The sequence below is a fragment of the Saccopteryx bilineata genome, chromosome 6 (genome assembly GCF_036850765.1).
Source record: "Saccopteryx bilineata isolate mSacBil1 chromosome 6, mSacBil1_pri_phased_curated, whole genome shotgun sequence".
Lineage (NCBI taxonomy): Eukaryota > Metazoa > Chordata > Mammalia > Chiroptera > Emballonuridae > Saccopteryx > Saccopteryx bilineata.
Window position 1 is genome coordinate 192569351 of NC_089495.1, and position 18198 is coordinate 192587548.

Genomic DNA, 18198 nt, shown 5'->3' on the forward strand with positions numbered 1-18198 from the left:
TTGATTTTACAGAGGAGAGAAAGGGGAGCATGGAACAGAAGTATCAACTCATTAGTTAGTTGTTCATTGCTTGCTTGTTGTATGTGCCTTGACCAGGGCAGCCCAGGGTTTCGAACCAGCAACCTTGGGATTCCAGGCCGGAGGTTTATCCACTGCACTACTACAGGTCAGGTGCAAGATAGATTCTTTAAGCAAATCCGAATTAGATTAATGAAGGAGGAGGCTATCAAAGCTTTATGAAAGATAGGGAGTCTCTGGAAGAGATGAAAATTATTATATAAAATTACCCTCAAAGACTTAATCTTTAGTTGAATACTAGATAAGGTTAGCTTTTGTTTGGAAATAGCATTAAAAAATAATACTAAAATAATTTTTGCCAGAATGGGGTGTCCCCACCCTCTCTCCTTTCCTTTTGCTGTGCACATAGTTGCATATACTAAGTTGGAAACTCCTAAGGAATGACACAAATAACTAACCAAGGATTAATTTCTTAAACGGGACAACAGGCATGTTTACATAGGTTTGCAAAAATTCCTGGGAACCACTCTGGTCCTTCAAAAAAGGAAATGTACTTTTGCCTAAAATATGTTCCGGTCTGTTGGCAGGGTACAAATGCAGTATAATGCTGAAATTAACTTTCAAAATGCTTAAATAAGTAGCACTTTAAATAAAGTAGAGCCAGCCCTTCCCCAACCAGCATGCTCTCCTTCATAAAATGGGTAAGTATAAGAGACTTTTTTTTCAAGAAGGCCAAAGAAAGTTGAAAATCTCTGCGACAGATGGACTTTTAAGTTCCCCAACACCAAGCTGAGGAAGGCTTCTTAGACTCAGAAGAAAGAAGTCACTTTAGTTAAGAAAGGTCTTTTCAACCTTAGTGCTCTTGGTATTGAGGCTGGGTAATCCCTCGTGGTGGGGCTGTTCAGCAGCATCCCTGACTTCTATTAACTAGATGTCAGTACCCCCCACCTCCACCCCAGGTGTGGCAACCAAAAGTGTCTCCAAACATTGCCACTTTGTCCCTGGGGCAGAACTGAAAACCGCTGCTCCAGATGAAACCCAGGCACTGTCTGCTCTGAAGAGATGGACCTTTTAGAAATCTTTTCCAAAATAAAGAGCTGTCTTCTTTTGGTCTTCACCGGTAGTTCCTGAAATATAGTACCACAGAGTAATTTTGCTCCAGTGAATCAATAAAGATGACTACACATTAGTCAATTTCTGTAGTGGAGTATTTTGAGTACAGTGATTTACAACTTTAGAATATTTCAGCATTCAGAGGCAGTAAAGCCAAGCCTTGAGTTGACTGTTTTCATACGTGGGCACCCTGTGTGAACCTCAGAATTGCCTCCCACTCAATGACCAGCTGGCTAGTGTGCGAGTCTCCCTCTGCAATCTGGCCCTCTGGCCTGCAAGAGGGGATTTCTGTCTTTTCTCAGGAACACACTGATCAAACTAATTAATGAAAGTGGATTCAAGAGATAAGAATCGTCTCATGACTAGATTTTCTCTCTCTCATTTTTTAAGTGAGAGACAGAGACAGGAAGGGCAAGAGATGAGAAGCATCAATTTGTAGTTGTGACACTTTTGTTGTTCATTGATTGCTTCTCATATGCGTCTTAACTGGGGTGGGGGTGGGGGGAAGCTCCAGCCAAGCCAGTTGACCCCTTGGTCAAGCCAGCGACCTCAGGGTTTCAAACCTGGGACCTCAGCATCCCAGGTCGAAGCTCCATCTGCTACATCACCACCTGGTTAGACTGGATATTTTCTCTTTTATGGGGTTGGGGGAGGTAAGGAAAAAAGGGAAATAAATGGTATTAAAAAAAACTAAAATGCACAATTAATATTCTCCCATTAATACTACAAATATAATTTGCCATAAGAACTAACCCAAACTATGGCTTGATATACATATTACTACATTAAAAAGTTTTACTGTACTTTTTAAAACTTTATTGATTTACCACCTGATTAAAGCATGGGATATTTTAACAGTATTATACATAATATTTTTACATAGAAAACTTTACATAGCATTTCATATTATATAATTTTGCTTATTCTTTCAAAAATGTATACATCCATTGGGTAAGGAATGCTTTACATTAAATTACCAATATTAAATGCACTTAATCATTGTGTATAGATTAAACAAAAGTAGCTATTAATGTTTAGGCATTTTAAGGAGGTAAAACACACATTGTGCACATAAAGAAATTGGATGCAAATATGCAGAGAAAATTTTTAAAAAATTAGAACACTGAGAAAAACTATACTTTTGATGAGTGTCTTTTTTTGACAGCAAGGATTTCCAGATATATTCATTCTTTTAAATATTCAGCTTTGGTTTCTTTGTTTCCCAAACTACAAAGCTGCTGATAGCAAAACTCCAGGATTTCATGAGTTCAAGCTATGTCTACCTTAACATAAATATAGAAACAGAATTCAGAAAATGTGGTATTGAGAATCCAGCTTTTGTTTAAAACAATATCCATTTGCATCATAACAACAAACATTTGAATGAGATGGTCATACTTATATTTGTCAACAGGTTCCTTTAATAACTATTAGGTTCCTTTAATAACTATTAAAGACTACTAAATGTATAGCCATAACCACAAAAGAAAAACAACAAAAAAAATTTTTTTTGCATTTTGTACAAAAGTCACTTGTCAGAGGAAAATTCTGTGTTTCCAGATATTATTATATAATTTCCATAATGTACGTTCTTTGGTTGTATGCAACGAGTATCAAGGAAAATGTGTGTTTGATTCTAAAGATGCATCTTTAAAATAAAATTTCCCATTTGTTTGTTGTTAAGATACCAAAGCTGGTGTTTTCCATAAAGGACAATGAAGAAGAACAAAATTGCTCAAAGCAGCAGTATTGTAACAAATAAAAACTTCTCTAGAGACCCAGCACATATAATCAACACTTAAAGCATTCTGAGAAGAAATAAGGCCTTGGAAATGCTTCGCTCTTCTCCCTGTTAGTAATAAACGGTGTCCTGGTCCAGTGCTGCCGAGTCATACCCACCCTTTCACTAGTGTTTGAGTGGCACAAGCCACGTTTACCATGAGATAGAACAGATTTACTCACAAAGTAGAATTTAGGCTGAATGGCTTATTACTGGAGGTAAGGAATTTCCTCTCTAGGTCATGGTCCATCAACAAGAAAAATTACCCTCAATAGTTTTACACTCAGTTTTTAAAAGTCCACATTGGTACGGTTCAAATGCTTCATTCAGAAAATTGAATTGTTTAAAAGACAAGAAATGAAGCCCTGGTTGGATAGTTCGGTTGGTTAAAGTGTCATCCTGAAGCACAGAGGTTGCTGGTTTGATTCCCGGTCAGGGTACATACAGGAACAGATCGATGTTCCTCTTTCTCCCCACTCCTTCCCCTCTCTCTCAATAAATAAAAAAATGTTAAAAAACAAACAAAGCCTGAATGTTTTCGCATGTAACAGATTGTGCTACACATTTCTTACTCTGCAAAAGGAGGCAAAAACTAAGAAGACAGGAATATACTGGAAAAGTCTTGGAGTCACCTTCAATGAAGAAAATGCCACATGACAACCTCAGAAGGAAAGGAAAAATCTCAGGGATGCCACTGTACAGAAAATGTAATGAACATGCAATGTTCCCATTCATACCTTTAGTACAAATGTTGAGGGAGATGACTGACTTGTTGAGGTGGTGACGAACCATAGTACCAGGGAGTGAGTCTTAGAACAGAGCTTCCATGTTGCAGTATCAAGATATAACAGATTCAAGACAAGTCAGTCAAATGTGCTAACATTTTCCATTCACAGTAAAATATTCTCCCAAAGTCCCTTCCTGATAAGTTATATAGCTCCTCTTAAACGTATGTAAATAATGTAAAAACATAAACCTTTTTTTCTTTGGTAAAGAAATAAAAACACATTTTGGGGAAAGGAAATAGTAGACAGAGTACTGCTGGCCCAACTCACACATTTCTCAAGGCTATGAAAAACAAAAACATTTAAGAAATCTGTTTCTTAGTAAACAAAAGCACCAGAAATCTTTCTCTATAAAGAAAAAATATCTGATTTTATAGACAGGTTCCCAACTTACTAACTTCTAAGGCACGAGAGTTGACATCAATACAACCCAATTTACAGGACTAAAGGGCGCAGGCTGAAGTCTGAATGCTTTAATAGTGAGTCTGTCTAACGCTTTTTCTAACGCTGAATGCTGCTCTAGGCGAGCAGTGGATGAGAAGGCAGACAGTGAAGTGTGTGTTCTCTTTCTCATGGACTAAGAATAAATTAGACTTCCAACTATACTGCTCGCAGGCAGGCTTTGGGCCACACTCGTATACTGCCCACTTTTACATAAGGTGCATCATAAATCAGTTCTATTGCAGCTAAGAATATTGCACCATCATTAACATAAAAAGGGCCTCAGAATCTAATCTTCTAAAGAATTCAACTCTTAGGCTCAAAGTAACAGAAGCACTGAGAGCATGTCACCTCCTGCCAATGTCAAGATCACCTGTACTGGCCCCACAACAGCACAGGTCTACTCTGACTCAACTCAGGACACGTGCCTAAGGAGGCTCGGGAGCAGCCATGCACACACTCTGTCCCTCCCTCGAGGGCCCTGTTGTAATGGGGACTGTGCGGAGCAGGGATACTAACAATTGGTACACTCGCTATTCTGAGGTAAAAATAAAAGTTTCACTCAAATATAAATTAACTCTGTTAAATTACTACTTTATCTTCATTACTATTTCATATATTAGATTTCAGAGCGTGTGAGATGGACAATGTATTCTGGAAATTTTAAGTTAATACCCATCGACCACAAATACTCACTTCAAGGAAGGCTAAAATCATCTTCATTAAACTTTTAACTTTTTCCTATAGACTTTTTCTCCTCAAGTTACTAAAACAGGAAGTCAGGAGGCACATTTTCTTTAACCTTGCAAGCTCTTTCTTCTAACTTAATTACTAATCTCTGCCTTCAATCACACCTTCAATAACATATTTTTGTAAAATACTTTAAAAATCACTCAGACATAAAGAAAATGAAAAAAATCCCTTTGTCCCCTAACAATCCCCAAACTAATTTAACTACAGCTGACTCACAACTGACAAAAACAATCAAACTTCTCCAACACACTCAAACAACAAAAAACCCAGCATATTGTAGGTGGCACTTAGCTGTTACAAGAAATTTTATTAACAGACCCTCTAATAATCACGAAACTATACAGTTGTGTCTAGCATTTTCAAGGAGAGCAACTTCCTCTGGCAAAACTGTTACAGCCAATCAGGGGACTTTCCTAGAAAATGACGGCATGAGCAGTGACAGGTCTGATAGTTCAGTCAGTAAAATGGAATGGCAGAAATGAAACAGACTCCCCACCTACTGTGTTAACTGGGCACGTAACAGTTTAATAAAATACCACACTCCTTAGTCAGGGATTCTGATGGGACCGGCACGGAGGCCATCTTTATCCAGGCCATACTGAGCTCTAAGATGCCGACTTCTCGTTTCTACGATCTGCCCCTTCAGGAGATGTGCCAGGCAGAGGTGACATGGTGAACATTCTGCAGAGAAGGAGCAGGGGCATGCGGGGACCAGGGCTACCACATTGGTGACATGGTCCCTGGAACCTGTGACGGCTCTTCTGGAATCCATATCTTATACACAACACCTATCCGTAGGAAGAACTTGCGCAGAACTGCTCGCAGCTCAGGGATCAGGTCAAACTGCATAATTTCGCACAAGTAGGGGTAGTACTTTGAAGCATGTGCTTTAAACTTGAGGTGGGGGAAAAAATGGAGAGAGAAAATTAGACATAGAACTATTTTTTGGCACTAGTTTTTCATAAGTATTTATCTCACCTTGGAACTTCTTGCAATATTGGTACTTTGTTTTTGTTTTTTGCTATTAGAAAGTTAGTGCAAAAATTTTGCCAATTAAAACTTCTTTTCCTTATATTTAATTCCAAACACAAATTATCTGGGGATAGCCTTGCTACCAGTCAACTTATTTTTAGTAAAGCAAGTTCCCAGTGCTAAACCAGTGTTGCCCAATCTCAACCCTTTTCCCCAACACAGCCACACTGAAAATCACCATAGCTGTTTAACAGCGACATGCATGATGAGTTCAACTTCAGCCTTTCTCAACGGGTTCTTTGAGAGAAAAAACCCCAGTAACCTAAGGCATCCCTTGTTTGTAATGAACTCTCCAATGCGTCTAGAACGGTGCTAGTCATGTGACCCATCCTTGGAAGAATTGAGAAAACGGTTACCTCAAACTCTGAGTAAAAAGCCAGCCCAAACCCATGTTCTAGTGGAGACAACAGAGTTTCCTTGTTTATACCTTTTCATCACTTATTTTGAGGGTTTTTGTTAGAAGTAACAGCAGAAGGCTTGTCCAAGCCTCCCGATGGCTTTCAGAGTTCACCGTGATGAAATAGGCCAGAGCTCCACTGCACACGCTAGAATCAGAGAGGGGGCACATGAACACAGATTAACAGCTCACACTCAACTACAGTAGAGAACACTCTATTCTTGCAATGAGTCTTTACTGAGCACCTGTTCTGGCTGTGCCATTTTGAGCATATCACTGAGCCTCTCAGTTTCCTCATCTGTAAAATGGGGATAAATAAATAACTGTACCAAACTCAAGGGGCTGTTGTGAAGATTAAATGAACTAAGTATGTGGAATGCTGGCTGAGCTCAGACCTGGCACACAGCCTGAGCTCAATCAGTGTCTGGGGCACAAAAAGCACAAGCACTTATTACCCAGTTAATTGTAACTGCCTTTCTTTCTCTTCTCCTATCACATGCAATTGCTAATTATTTAAAAAAAAAATATTTATTCATTTTAAAGAGGAGAGAGAGAGAGAGAGAGAGAGGCGGAGGAGCAGGAAGCATCAACTCCCACATGTGCCTTGACCAGGCAAGCCCAGGTTTTGAACTGGCAACCTCAGTGTTGCAGGTTAATGCTCCATCCTCAGCACCACCACAGGTTGGGCTGCAATTGCTAATTTTTTAAACATGTTATGTTAAAAACTTAACATTTATATATCTCCTTTAGAGCAACTTTATAAGACTACGTAGGTAATTCTCTTTTGGGTTTAAGTTGAAATGAGCTACTGGTGTTCTTTTAATTCTTTAAATTTTTAAAGTTTATGACTTGTTAGTCATATATTCTCATTGTAAGATAGCTGAAAAGTGCATGAAAGTATAAAGGAGGAGCCCTGGCTGGTTGGCTCAGCAGGAGAGCGTCGGCTGGGCATGTGGAAGTCCCGGGTTCGATTCCCAGCCAGGGCACACAGGAGAAGCGTCCTTCTACTTTTCCACCCTTCCCCCTCTCTTTGCTCCATTGGAGCAAAGTTGGCCCGGGTGCTGAGGACGGCTCCATGGCCTCCGCCTCAGGTGCTAGAATGGCTTCAGTTGCAATGACAATGGCCCAGATGGGCGGAGCATCACCCCCTAGTGGGCATGCTGGGTGGATCCCGGTCCGGCGCATGTGTGTCTGTCTCTCTGCCTCCCTGCTTTTCACTTCAGAAAAATACAAAAAACAAAACAAAAAGTATAAAGGAGGAAAATACCCATAATTCCATTATCCTAAGGGACACATGACAGTATTTTGGCCTATTTCCTTCTAACTCTTTTGTCTATGACTTAAAAAAAATAATGCTGAAAATAGTAAGCAGTTTTATATCTTGCTTTTTTGCAGTAAAACTTACTGACTTCCACATCAAGGAAAATTAATTATTAAGATTTTATTGATTTTAGAGCAAGGAGAAAGAGAAAGGGGGACAGCAGGAAGCATCAACTCATATTTGCTTCTTGTATGTTCCTTAACTGGGCAAGCCCAGGGTTTTGAACAGGTGACCTCAGTGTTCCAGGTCAACACTTTATCCACTGTGCCACCACTGGTCAGGAGGAAAATTATTATTATTATTATTTAATTGAGACTGAGAGAGAGGGACTCAGAGGGATAGACAGGGACAGACAGGAATGGAGAGAGATGAGAATTATCAATCATCAGTTTTTCGTTGCGACACCTTAGTTGTTCATTGATTGCTTTCTCATATGTGCCTTGACCGCGGGCCTTCAGCAGACTAAGTAACCCCTTGCTTGAGCCAGCGACCTTGGGTCCAAGCTGGTAAGCTTTTTGCTCAAGCCAGATGAGCCCGCGCTCAAGCTGGAGACCTCGGGGTCTCAAACCTGGGTGCTCTATCTACTGTGCCACCGCCTGGTCAGGTGGAAAACTGTTTTTTAAAACCTAATTTTTTGGCCTGACCAGGCGGTAGCGCAGTGGATAGAGCATCAGACTGGAACTCTCTGTCTCTGTCAAAAAAACAAACAAACAAAAAAAACTTCATTTTTTTGCCTGACCTGTGGTGGCACAGTGGGTAAAGTGTCGACCTGGAAATGTTGAGGTCGCCGGTTTGAAACCCTGGGCTTGCCTGGTCAAGGCACATATGGGAGTTGATGCTTCCAGCTCCTCCCCCCTTCTCTCTCTCTGTCTCTCCTGTCTCTCTCTCTCTCTCTCTGCCCCCCTCCTCTCTAAAATGAATAAATAAAAAATTAAAAAACAAAAACAAAAAACAAAAACTTCATTTTTTGCCCTGGCCAAATAGCTCAGTTGGTTAGGGCATCATCTAAATATGTCAAGGTTGCAAGTTTGATCCCCAGTCAGGGCACATAAGAGAAGCAACCAACAAGCACACAACTAAGTGGAACAACAAATGAATGCTTCTCTCTAAAATCAATGAAAACAACAACAACAAAAAAAACACACAAAAGAAATTTAATAGGAAACCAATTTTCTTACTTTAAAAGTCGCTGCTGTATTTCTTCCCAGGAATCCCTGCGATTCTCATCAACGTACATCCGAAATAGGATCCTCAGACAACAGGCCAGGCTGCTGGTTTCTTGTTTTAGAAGATTGGGTTTAGACTTGCCCTTAAAACCTAGAGATCAGATAGTCACTGAAATTGTGCGCATTTGTAGGTTAATGCTGAAAGATCACCTGGGAACCTAATCCATTACTTAAAAAAATAGTAACATGGCTCACATTCTTAATAAGGCCTGTCTGTGATCCCAGGCAAGGGCCGTCAGGACAGGACAGCTCACCCTCCTGCAGACACTCTTCACCCCTCCCTCCCCGGACTCCTCTCCCCTGACCTCTCCCTCACTGGCTGTGGAAGCCATGTTTCAGCTTCTCAAGAATAATAGCTCTTAAGAATTCAGCATGTTGCAAGATTTTTTTTTTCCACAAAGCACACATAAGAACATATTTTTATAAACAACACAGTACCAATCAACCACAAAAATGTGTAAACCACTCTCATAGGCAATACCTTATCATAGGCAAAGACACTGTGGCTTAAAGGAGGCATTTGGGGATAAAAGTAAAGTAACGGTAACAATACAAATATTACATGAAGTATAATTCTTCACTTTTGTGCAATGTCAAAAGATGAGCCTTCCACCATCACTCCAAGATTTGTGTATGAATGCTTTCTGTTTCTTCTAGACTACCACGCTTACTATATCATATTTATCTATATAATTTTAATCTAATGTAAAAATTTTGACTTGCTATATGTCAATTCAATTCTCTAACTTTCAATGTTTTTCCATCAAAACCTTGCGAAGAATCTCTCATTTGCCAGGCAATATTCCTGGTACAGGGATAAAATGTATAAAGCATTTCCTCTCTTTCTCCCTCAAGCATGAAAATACTGGGTAAGTTATTCCAGCTATGTTTACAGTATCAGAAATCTCTCAAAGGCTTTAAGGTTTTAGGATAATGACCCCTCTGGCCATCTGTCTTGTCTGCTGTGTGTCCTTCCTTACCTGCTCGCCACAGGACAGTTCGCTGTTCGTAATTGGAGTTGAAGGCTTTTGAGAATGAATGGGACTCCTGCAAGCAGTCCAACAGCTTGAAGAGGTGCTGGGAAGACATATACTTATACATGCCCCGGTCCTCCGTCTCTATGTGGATGTCCGCATCCAGCGTGTCTTGCTAGAGAGAGTAGAGAGAGGAGGATAGAGAGCTAAGTAAAGAAGACAGTGGTTCTGGACATTGTACTATCAGATAAAGGCAGTCAGAACTCTCCAAAAGTCATCCTCTGTGGAAGATAGACTACAGTCCTCAACACTCTGAACTATTTTCCATTTAGACTCTGTTCTTTGGCTGGTGAGAGAAGATACTGAGCTCTGCATGATGATGGGCTTTGCGGCCCAAGTTTCAGTTTTGTTAGTTTGCTTTCACGGCACGAACAGAAGAGTGTATTTCTCTAATTACTTAACTAGAGGATTGCACTGTCCTCTTTTTCTTTTTTTTCTTTTCTTATTTTTGGTGATAGACAGAGAGAGACAGATAGGGACAGATAGGAAGGGAGAGAGATGAGAAGCATCAATTCTTCATTGCGACTCCTTAGTCTCCTTAGTTGTTCATTGAATGCATTCTCTTTTTTTTTTTTTTTTCTGAAGCTGGAAACAGGGAGAGACAGTCAGACAGACTCCCGCATGCGCCCGACCGGGATCCACCCGGCACACCCACCAGGGGCGACGCTCTGCCCACCAGGGGGCGATGCTCTGCCCATCCTGGGCGTCGCCATGTTGCGACCAGAGCTACTCTAGCGCCTGAGGCAGAGGCCACAGAGCCATCCCCAGCGCCCGGGCCATCTTTGCTCCAATGGAGCCTTGGCTGCGGGAGGGGAAGAGAGAGACAGAGAGGAAAGCGCGGCGGAGGGGTGGAGAAGCAAATGGGCGCTTCTCCTGTGTGCCCTGGCCGGGAATCGAACCCGGGTCCTCCGCACGCTAGGCCGACGGAATGCATTCTCATTTGTGCCTTGACCAGGGGACTACAGCAGAGTGAGTGATCCCTTGTGCTAGCCAGTGACCTTGAGCTAAAGCCAGCGACTTTGGACTTTAAGACAGTGACCTTTGGGCTCAAGCCAGTGATGACCCCATGCTCAAGACTGTGACTTCGAGGTTTTGAACCTGGGTCCTCTGTGTCCCAGTCTAACTCTAATCACTGTGCCACTACCTGGTCAGGCTATAAAGAAATTGGAAAATGACAAAAATCAAACTGTAATACACGTGATAGAAGGTGTAGGTCTTAAAAATACTCTTGAAAGATAAAAATTATTAGGCAACACCCAACTGGAACCTTCACCTTCATCAGGTGATCAATGAACTCAAGTTCAACAACTGTTTTCAATATGGAAAAAAAAACTCATAAAAACATGTATGAGGGGGGACCGAGGGGAACACAGGGGTGGGGGGAGATATATTTGGTGGCACACTTGAATCTATGTAAACACAATAAATATAAATCATAAATAAAAATTTTTTTTAATAAATAAAATTCTTAAAAAAATGTATGAAATGTTAGATATTTTTATTGAATATGTTGCCTAACATATGAGATGTAATCACGGATTTTATATTTCTTGAGCCTTCTAGGAATGGACCACATCCTCCTTATAAGCCAGAGGTTACAAGCCCTAGCTGGATAGTTTGGTTGGTTAGAGCATTGTCCCAAAGCACAGAGGTTGCTGGTTTGATCCCTGGTCAGGGCACATATGGGAATAGATCAATGGTCCTGTCTCTCTCTCTCTCTCAAATAAAGTCATAAAAAAAAAGGTAGCACAAAGTTGTAAGACTTATATTTCCCAATGTCAAAACTTCGTAAAAAGCTGCAGCAATCAACATAGTGTGGTAACTGGCATAAAGATAAGACTCACAGATCCATGGAACAGAACTCTTCCTATCTCTCTAAAAATCAATAAAATAAAATATTTTTAAAAAAGCCAACGGTTACAAAAGGGGCAGAGATTGCAATACTCTCCAAATTGATCTTTAGAGTCAACATAATCCTTATCAAAATCCTAATGACTTTGCAGAAATCAACAAGATATCTTAAAATTCATATGGAAAAGCAAGAGACAAAAAGCAGCCAAAATTTCTTGAAAAAAAGAGGAGCATTTGGGTTCTTGCCTCCTAGCAATGCCATCAGTTTGGCTCAAATAAAGTCATTAAAAGAAAAGGTAGCACAAAGTTGGAAGACTTATATTTCCCAATGTCAAAACTTCGTAAAAAGCTGCAGCAATCAACATAGTGTGGTAACTGGCATAAAGATAAGACTCACAGATCCATGGAACAGAACTGAGAGTCCAGAAACAGATGCTTGTTTTATGGTCAATTATTTTCAACATGGGTGCCAGAACAACACCTGGGGGGGAAAACAGTCTTTTTAACAAATGGTGCTGGGACAACTGGATATCCAGGTGCAAAAGAATAAAGGTAAACCGCCTATCTCCCATCACATAGAAAAGTTAACTCAAAAATGAATCAAAAACCTAAATGCAAGAGCTATAAAACTCTTAAGAGAAACACAGGTCTAATCTTTGCGACCTTGAATTAGGCAATGCTTTATTAGAGATAACACTAAAAGTTCAAATGTCTGAAGAAAAATAGTAAATTGGACTTTTTTATTAAAATCAAGAAACTGAAAAGACAACGCAGAGAATGGGAGAAAAGAGTTGCAAGCATGTCTGGAAGGGCCTCATACCCAGAATATATAAAAACTTCTTACAATTCAATGATAAAAAGATAAATAATCCAATTTAAAAGTAGGCAAAGGATTTGAATAGACCTTTCTCCAAAGACAGAGAAATGGTTAAAAGCACCAAAGATATTCAGTATCATCAGTTTTTAGAAAAAAAAAACAACAAAAAACAAAAAACACAGTGATACCACTTCACACTCCCTGGGATGACCAAAATAATTAAAAAAAAATTTTTTTAAATTAATTAATTTATTTTTTACAGAGACAGAGAGTGAGTCAGAGAGAGGGATAGACAGGGACAGACAGACAGGAACGGAGAGAGATGAGACGCATCAATCATTAGTTTTTCATTGCGCGTTGCAACACCTTAGTTGTTCATTGATTGCTTTCTCATATGTGCCCTGACCGCGGGCCTTTAGCAGACTGAGTAACCCCTTGCTGGAGCCAGCGACCTTGGGTTCAAGCTGGTGGGCTTTTGCTCAAACCAGATGAGCCCGCGCTTAAGCTGGTGAGCTCAGGGTCTCGAACCTGGGTCCTCTGCATCCCAGTCCGACGCTCTATCCACTGCGCCACCGCCTGGTCAGGCCCCAAATAATTTTTTTAAAAGATAGTAACCACATTGGCAAGGATATGAAGAAATTGAAATCATCATACATGCTGATGGGAACGAAAAACTGCAGCTGCTTTGGAAACAGTCTGTTATTTCTTAAAAAAGGTAAGCTTAGAGTTACCATATGACCCAGCAGTTTCACTCCTAGATCAGGAGAATTAAAAACATATGCCCACATGAAAACTTATAAATAAATGTCATAGCAGAATTATTTATAAGAGCCAGACAATGAAAACAACCCAAATGTCCATCAACTGATGTACGGATAAACAAAATGTGGTATAACCATACTATGGAATATTACTTAGTCATATATAAAAATAATAAAGTACTGATATAGTCTACAACATGGATGACACTGGAAAATATTATGCTACATTAAAGAAGCCAGGCACCAACACTCACATACTACATGATCCCATTAATATGAACAATCCATTAGGCAAATACAGAGACATCAAGTAGACTTGATTAGTGGTTGCCGAGGGCTGGAGCCAGGAAGGAATGGGAAGTGAATGTTAACGGTAGGACTTCCCTTTTTGCAGTGACAAAAAATATTCTGGAATTAGACGGTGGTAATATTTGTACAACTCTGTGCATATACTAAAACCACTGAATTGTACACTAAAAAAAAGAAAGAAAGCCAGTCTGTGCTCTGGATCTACCCCACAGATGTGTTTTTGTTTATCAGTAATTATAGCACTTAATAAGGTTATTATTTTTTTTTGTTATTTTATTTTATTTTTTTTGTATTTTTCTGAAGCTGGAAACGGGGAGAGACAGTCACACAGACTCCCGCATGCGCCCGACCAGGATCCACCCGGCACGCCCACCAGGGGGCGACGCTCTGCCCCTCTGGGGCGTCGCTCTGTCGCGACAAGAGCCACTCTAACGCCTGGGGCAGAGGCCAAGGAGCCATCCCCAGCGCCCGGGCCATCTTTGCTCCAATGGAGCCTCGCTGCGGGAGGGGAAGAGAGAGACAGAGAGGAAGGAGAGGGGGAGGGGTGGAGAAGCAGATGGGAGCTTCTCCTGTGTGCCCTGGCCGGGAATCGAACCCGGGACTTCTGCACACCAGGCCGACGCTCTACCACTGAGCCAACCGGCCAGGGCCGATAAGGTGAAATTTTGATCCCGGTTTCTCTTGAAAAGCTGGAAGGCCGCATGACTTGGCTCCCCTACAGCAACACACCACTGGAGCTGGGAGGTGGCTTCGGCCCCGACTGGTCTGAAGCTTTCTGTCACAGTCCCACTCAGTCTGCCACACGCACTCATAGGATCTGCTAGCCTGAGGCACTTAAGCTTATAATCATGGTGTAAGGAACTATCCCTATTTTGGACACAATTCTCTATTTCAAAGAATGCTGTGCATATAGAAGATGGAATATACAAAACAAGAACTAAATTATCTCACATGTCTGGTGGAGGTACAGTGGTTAAGAGCATTGACCCAGAGCATTGAGGTTATCGGTTTGAGCCCGGGGTCACAAGTTTGATCCCCAGTCAAGGCACATATGAGAAGAAATCAATTGGTACACAACCAAGGTAGAGCAACAAGTTGATGCTCCCCCCCCTTCTTCTCTCTCTCTCTCTCTCTCTCTTAATAAATAAAGTGAACTTTCTCAAGGAAAAACTGGTATTGTTATCCACATATATTTCCCTCTCAGTTATTTATGGCTAAATTACATACCAATTATGAGAAATAGACCCCATAATTAATAACATTCAAGGTGGGAGGTGGCATCTGAGCAGTGGTATGCTGGTAAATTGGCTCTCTGGAGAGAAATAAAAAACCCTGATTTTTAGTGTTTGCTGATAGCTGTGGTGCAAAAACTTCCATCCTGGCCAGTTTCAAGCTGCCAATATGTTGAACATGGCGCTGGGAAGAGATAAGCTTGATAGGCTCCTGAGAGCCAGATAAGCCGGCTCCAGCACACCACTGCATCTGTGCAACCCCCCACGGGCAAGAGTGCCCTTCTCGGGGTCTGCTCTTGTTACCTGGGCAGCAACCATGTGCTCTGCGTCTTCCTTTTTGCTTGTTGCCGGGTAGAACACGATGTTGTCAATGGTCTGTATCAATTCCAACTGGACCACACACTTGATGAGGAGGCTGGCAAACAGTTTCTGATCTATATTAGATGATGAAGATTAACCCTAATAATGATTCAGCCAGTACTGAATAAATGTTCACTGGGCTCCTACTATGTGCCAGGCATGGTTCTTGATGCTGTGGCCTCATAATGAATAAGCTGGACAAAACTTCCTGCCCGTGGCAGAGGCAGACAGCATATAAGGCAGTGAAGTGTATGATAGAGTATGTCCAATGATGAGGACACAAGGTATGAGTGGGCATAAGTAGGAATGGTATCAGGGTGGGGATGCAAGTTTAAACAATGAGGTCTAAAAAGGTCTCTGAAAATGGGATATTTGAGCAAAGACCTGAAGAGGGAAAGAGGGTCAGCTGTGTAAATACAGTACCTTCCCCTCAACTGATGGACCTCTCCTACTGAGCAGCCCAGGAATGCGCCCCAGACCCAGGAGGCCCCAGGTTCCTGCAGGGGCCCCACTCTCTAAAGAGGTCTGAATCTCAGTGGGGCCCATTTAAGTTCCTAGTTCTGGATCACTTTCTGTCTGCCTGGGAGGCAGGTCTGCTCTCTGCATTTTCTACTTCTATATCCCTCAAGAGTCTTTTCTACTCCTTTTAGTGGTTAGTCATCTTTGGTTAATTAACAATTTTTTATGTAGAATTTTCCTGTTCAAATTACTGGTGTGGTTTCTGCTTATTGGCAGCCATCTTTTCTTCTCAACTCTGGGCTCAGGGGTAGCCCGTGTGGCACTTCATAGCTGTTGGGTGATTTGACTATAGCAGAAATAAAGATTTCTCATTCAACTTATTGCTACAGAATCAGAATATGGGAAACATTAAATGAAGCGTTTAGTAATGGCAATAAGGAGGGTGGGTCATCTTCCTGTTTATGAAAGTGGCTAGGAAAGTATATAATGAGATCTCCGTGCAGAATTCACTGTAATTAAAAAAGAAAACAGTGCAATTGCATAATATAATTTATACCAGTTCGATTATGCCATCTTGGACCAAAAATAAAAACAAAGAAAGAAAACAATAGGAGCAGTGTAAGAGGTTCTGCCTGCTGCTCTGCTCCCTGAGCTTGAAGCCCAGAAGGGAGGCCGAGCTAGGATACTGGGACAGACACTGCTCCTCTGAGCGGTGGCAGGGGTCTCAAGTCCCTGGCATTTCTCAGAGCAGAGATGTTTTGCTGCACTGACAGGGGGTCTACACTTGCTCCCCACACACAGGCCAGCCCTTTATCTGGAGCTGATGAGGCAACAGAGCTCAGCTCTCGTGGACACGGGAGGGAAACTGGCTGTGTGGCAGTTACTGAGGAACAGCATCAGTGTCCAGCATGACACCCTTTTAATGGGCTTCAGGGGGATTATATTTTCTGCCTTCAAAAGATAAACACGCATGCCTTTGTCTAATGTGCTGCTTCGGAAGTTACCGGCAATGTTAACACCTACAGCCCGGCATGTGAGAGGAGGGCTGTCTTCTGTTATGAAGACAAACAATGGGGCACACAACTTCTAAAAGGAGCAGACTTGCACCAGAACGGTTCTGATTTCTCAGTGAACCAACCAAAGTGCGCCTAAATCTCAACTCTACTACATATTGCATATCATACCACTGGTCTAAGTAAATTCTCAGAGGGCTAGCGCAAGGAAGACATGAGGTCACACACATGAAGCACACTGAACAGGGCCTGGCTCACAGCAACTGGTAAACCTATTTATTTTAATGATAGTAAAAACACCGTTAGCAACATTTCGACACAGAATTGGTAGGGTAATTTGAAACTAATAGCCAGAAAAGGGATCTCTAACACAAAAAAAGCTCCTCCAAACCAATAAAAACAGAGAACAACAATCAATACAAAATGAGCAGAGATAATGAATAGTTTATAGAAAACAGAACTGGTTCTTAAATACATTAAAAATGGCTCAGTATCACTTGCAATGAAAGCTGCAAATTAAAGTGACTCCAAATATACCAAACACCACCTAGGTGTTCCCAAAGATCATGTAAACAGGAATAGCCTTACTCAGCAGTAATCTGAAATTATCTGTCAAAATGGCAACCCCATTACTAGGAATTTATTGTACAGATAAATTCACAAATGACACATGTATTAGGTGATGCACACAGTATTGACTGTAACAAAAACAGAAAAAAAAGTGGGAATAATATAAATGTCCATTACTAGGAACCCAATTAAGCAAATAACAGTACATCTATAGCCCTGAATACTATACAACAGTATAAAAGGATGTGAAAGCTCTTTAGGAACTGATTTTAAAGGAACTCTAAGATATATTAAATGAAAAAGTAATAACTCATACATTCTACAATTTGCATAAAAAGGAGGATTCATATGTGTGTGTATTTGTAAGTGGATATATCCATACATGTGCATTTCTTGCACATGAACAAATGTCTCTGGAAAGGTCCCTAAGAAACTGGTGACAATGACCAGAAAGGGAAGGAACTAACAGACTGAGGCACGTGTGGAAGAAAGGCTTATCATGTTTACTCTTTTATGACTTCTGAGCATCTGAATCACGTAAATGTGTTAACTATTTAAAATAAATGAAAACAATAAAAAAAGTGGCCTTACTTGCATAAGGTCGACCTTTCCAGCTCTCATCAGTGGGGTTTGAGAGTTGGCTCTGCCTCTCAGAGGCATTTTTATCTATGCTGCTTAAAGACTGGCGGTCCAGATCCACATCCTAAGAGTAAACCAGAGAGAAATCCTATGTTCACTTCTCTTCATCTACAATTCAGTACCTGGGCAGATGGTGCCTGTTTTAACACTGGGGCCCAACTTGAATGTAAATGTGTTTAGCTTGCAGTACAATTACACTGCACGCCCAATGTGGCACTTCTGAGAGGCCGCGTAGGAGAGATTACAAGTTTCAATTATTTCTTCCCTTCTTTAAAATTCACATTTTC

The 18198-nt window shown here is 41.1% G+C and overlaps 1 protein-coding gene across 1 annotated transcript in view; it reads right to left on the reverse strand.

The window, feature by feature from the left end:
- Positions 1 to 1924: 1924 nt before the first annotated feature.
- Positions 1925 to 18198, reverse strand: part of ARFGEF2 (ADP ribosylation factor guanine nucleotide exchange factor 2) — a 96719-nt gene continuing 80445 nt past the window's right edge. Inside the window, exons 34-39 of the mRNA XM_066237316.1 lie at positions 17864 to 17975; positions 15174 to 15304; positions 9847 to 10015; positions 8819 to 8957; positions 6350 to 6467; positions 1925 to 5784 (exon numbers count right to left, since the gene is read on the reverse strand). Coding sequence (XP_066093413.1) covers positions 5608 to 5784; positions 6350 to 6467; positions 8819 to 8957; positions 9847 to 10015; positions 15174 to 15304; positions 17864 to 17975 — 846 coding nt within the window. The 3' untranslated portion in view covers positions 1925 to 5607. The remainder of the gene's footprint in view (positions 5785 to 6349; positions 6468 to 8818; positions 8958 to 9846; positions 10016 to 15173; positions 15305 to 17863; positions 17976 to 18198) is intronic.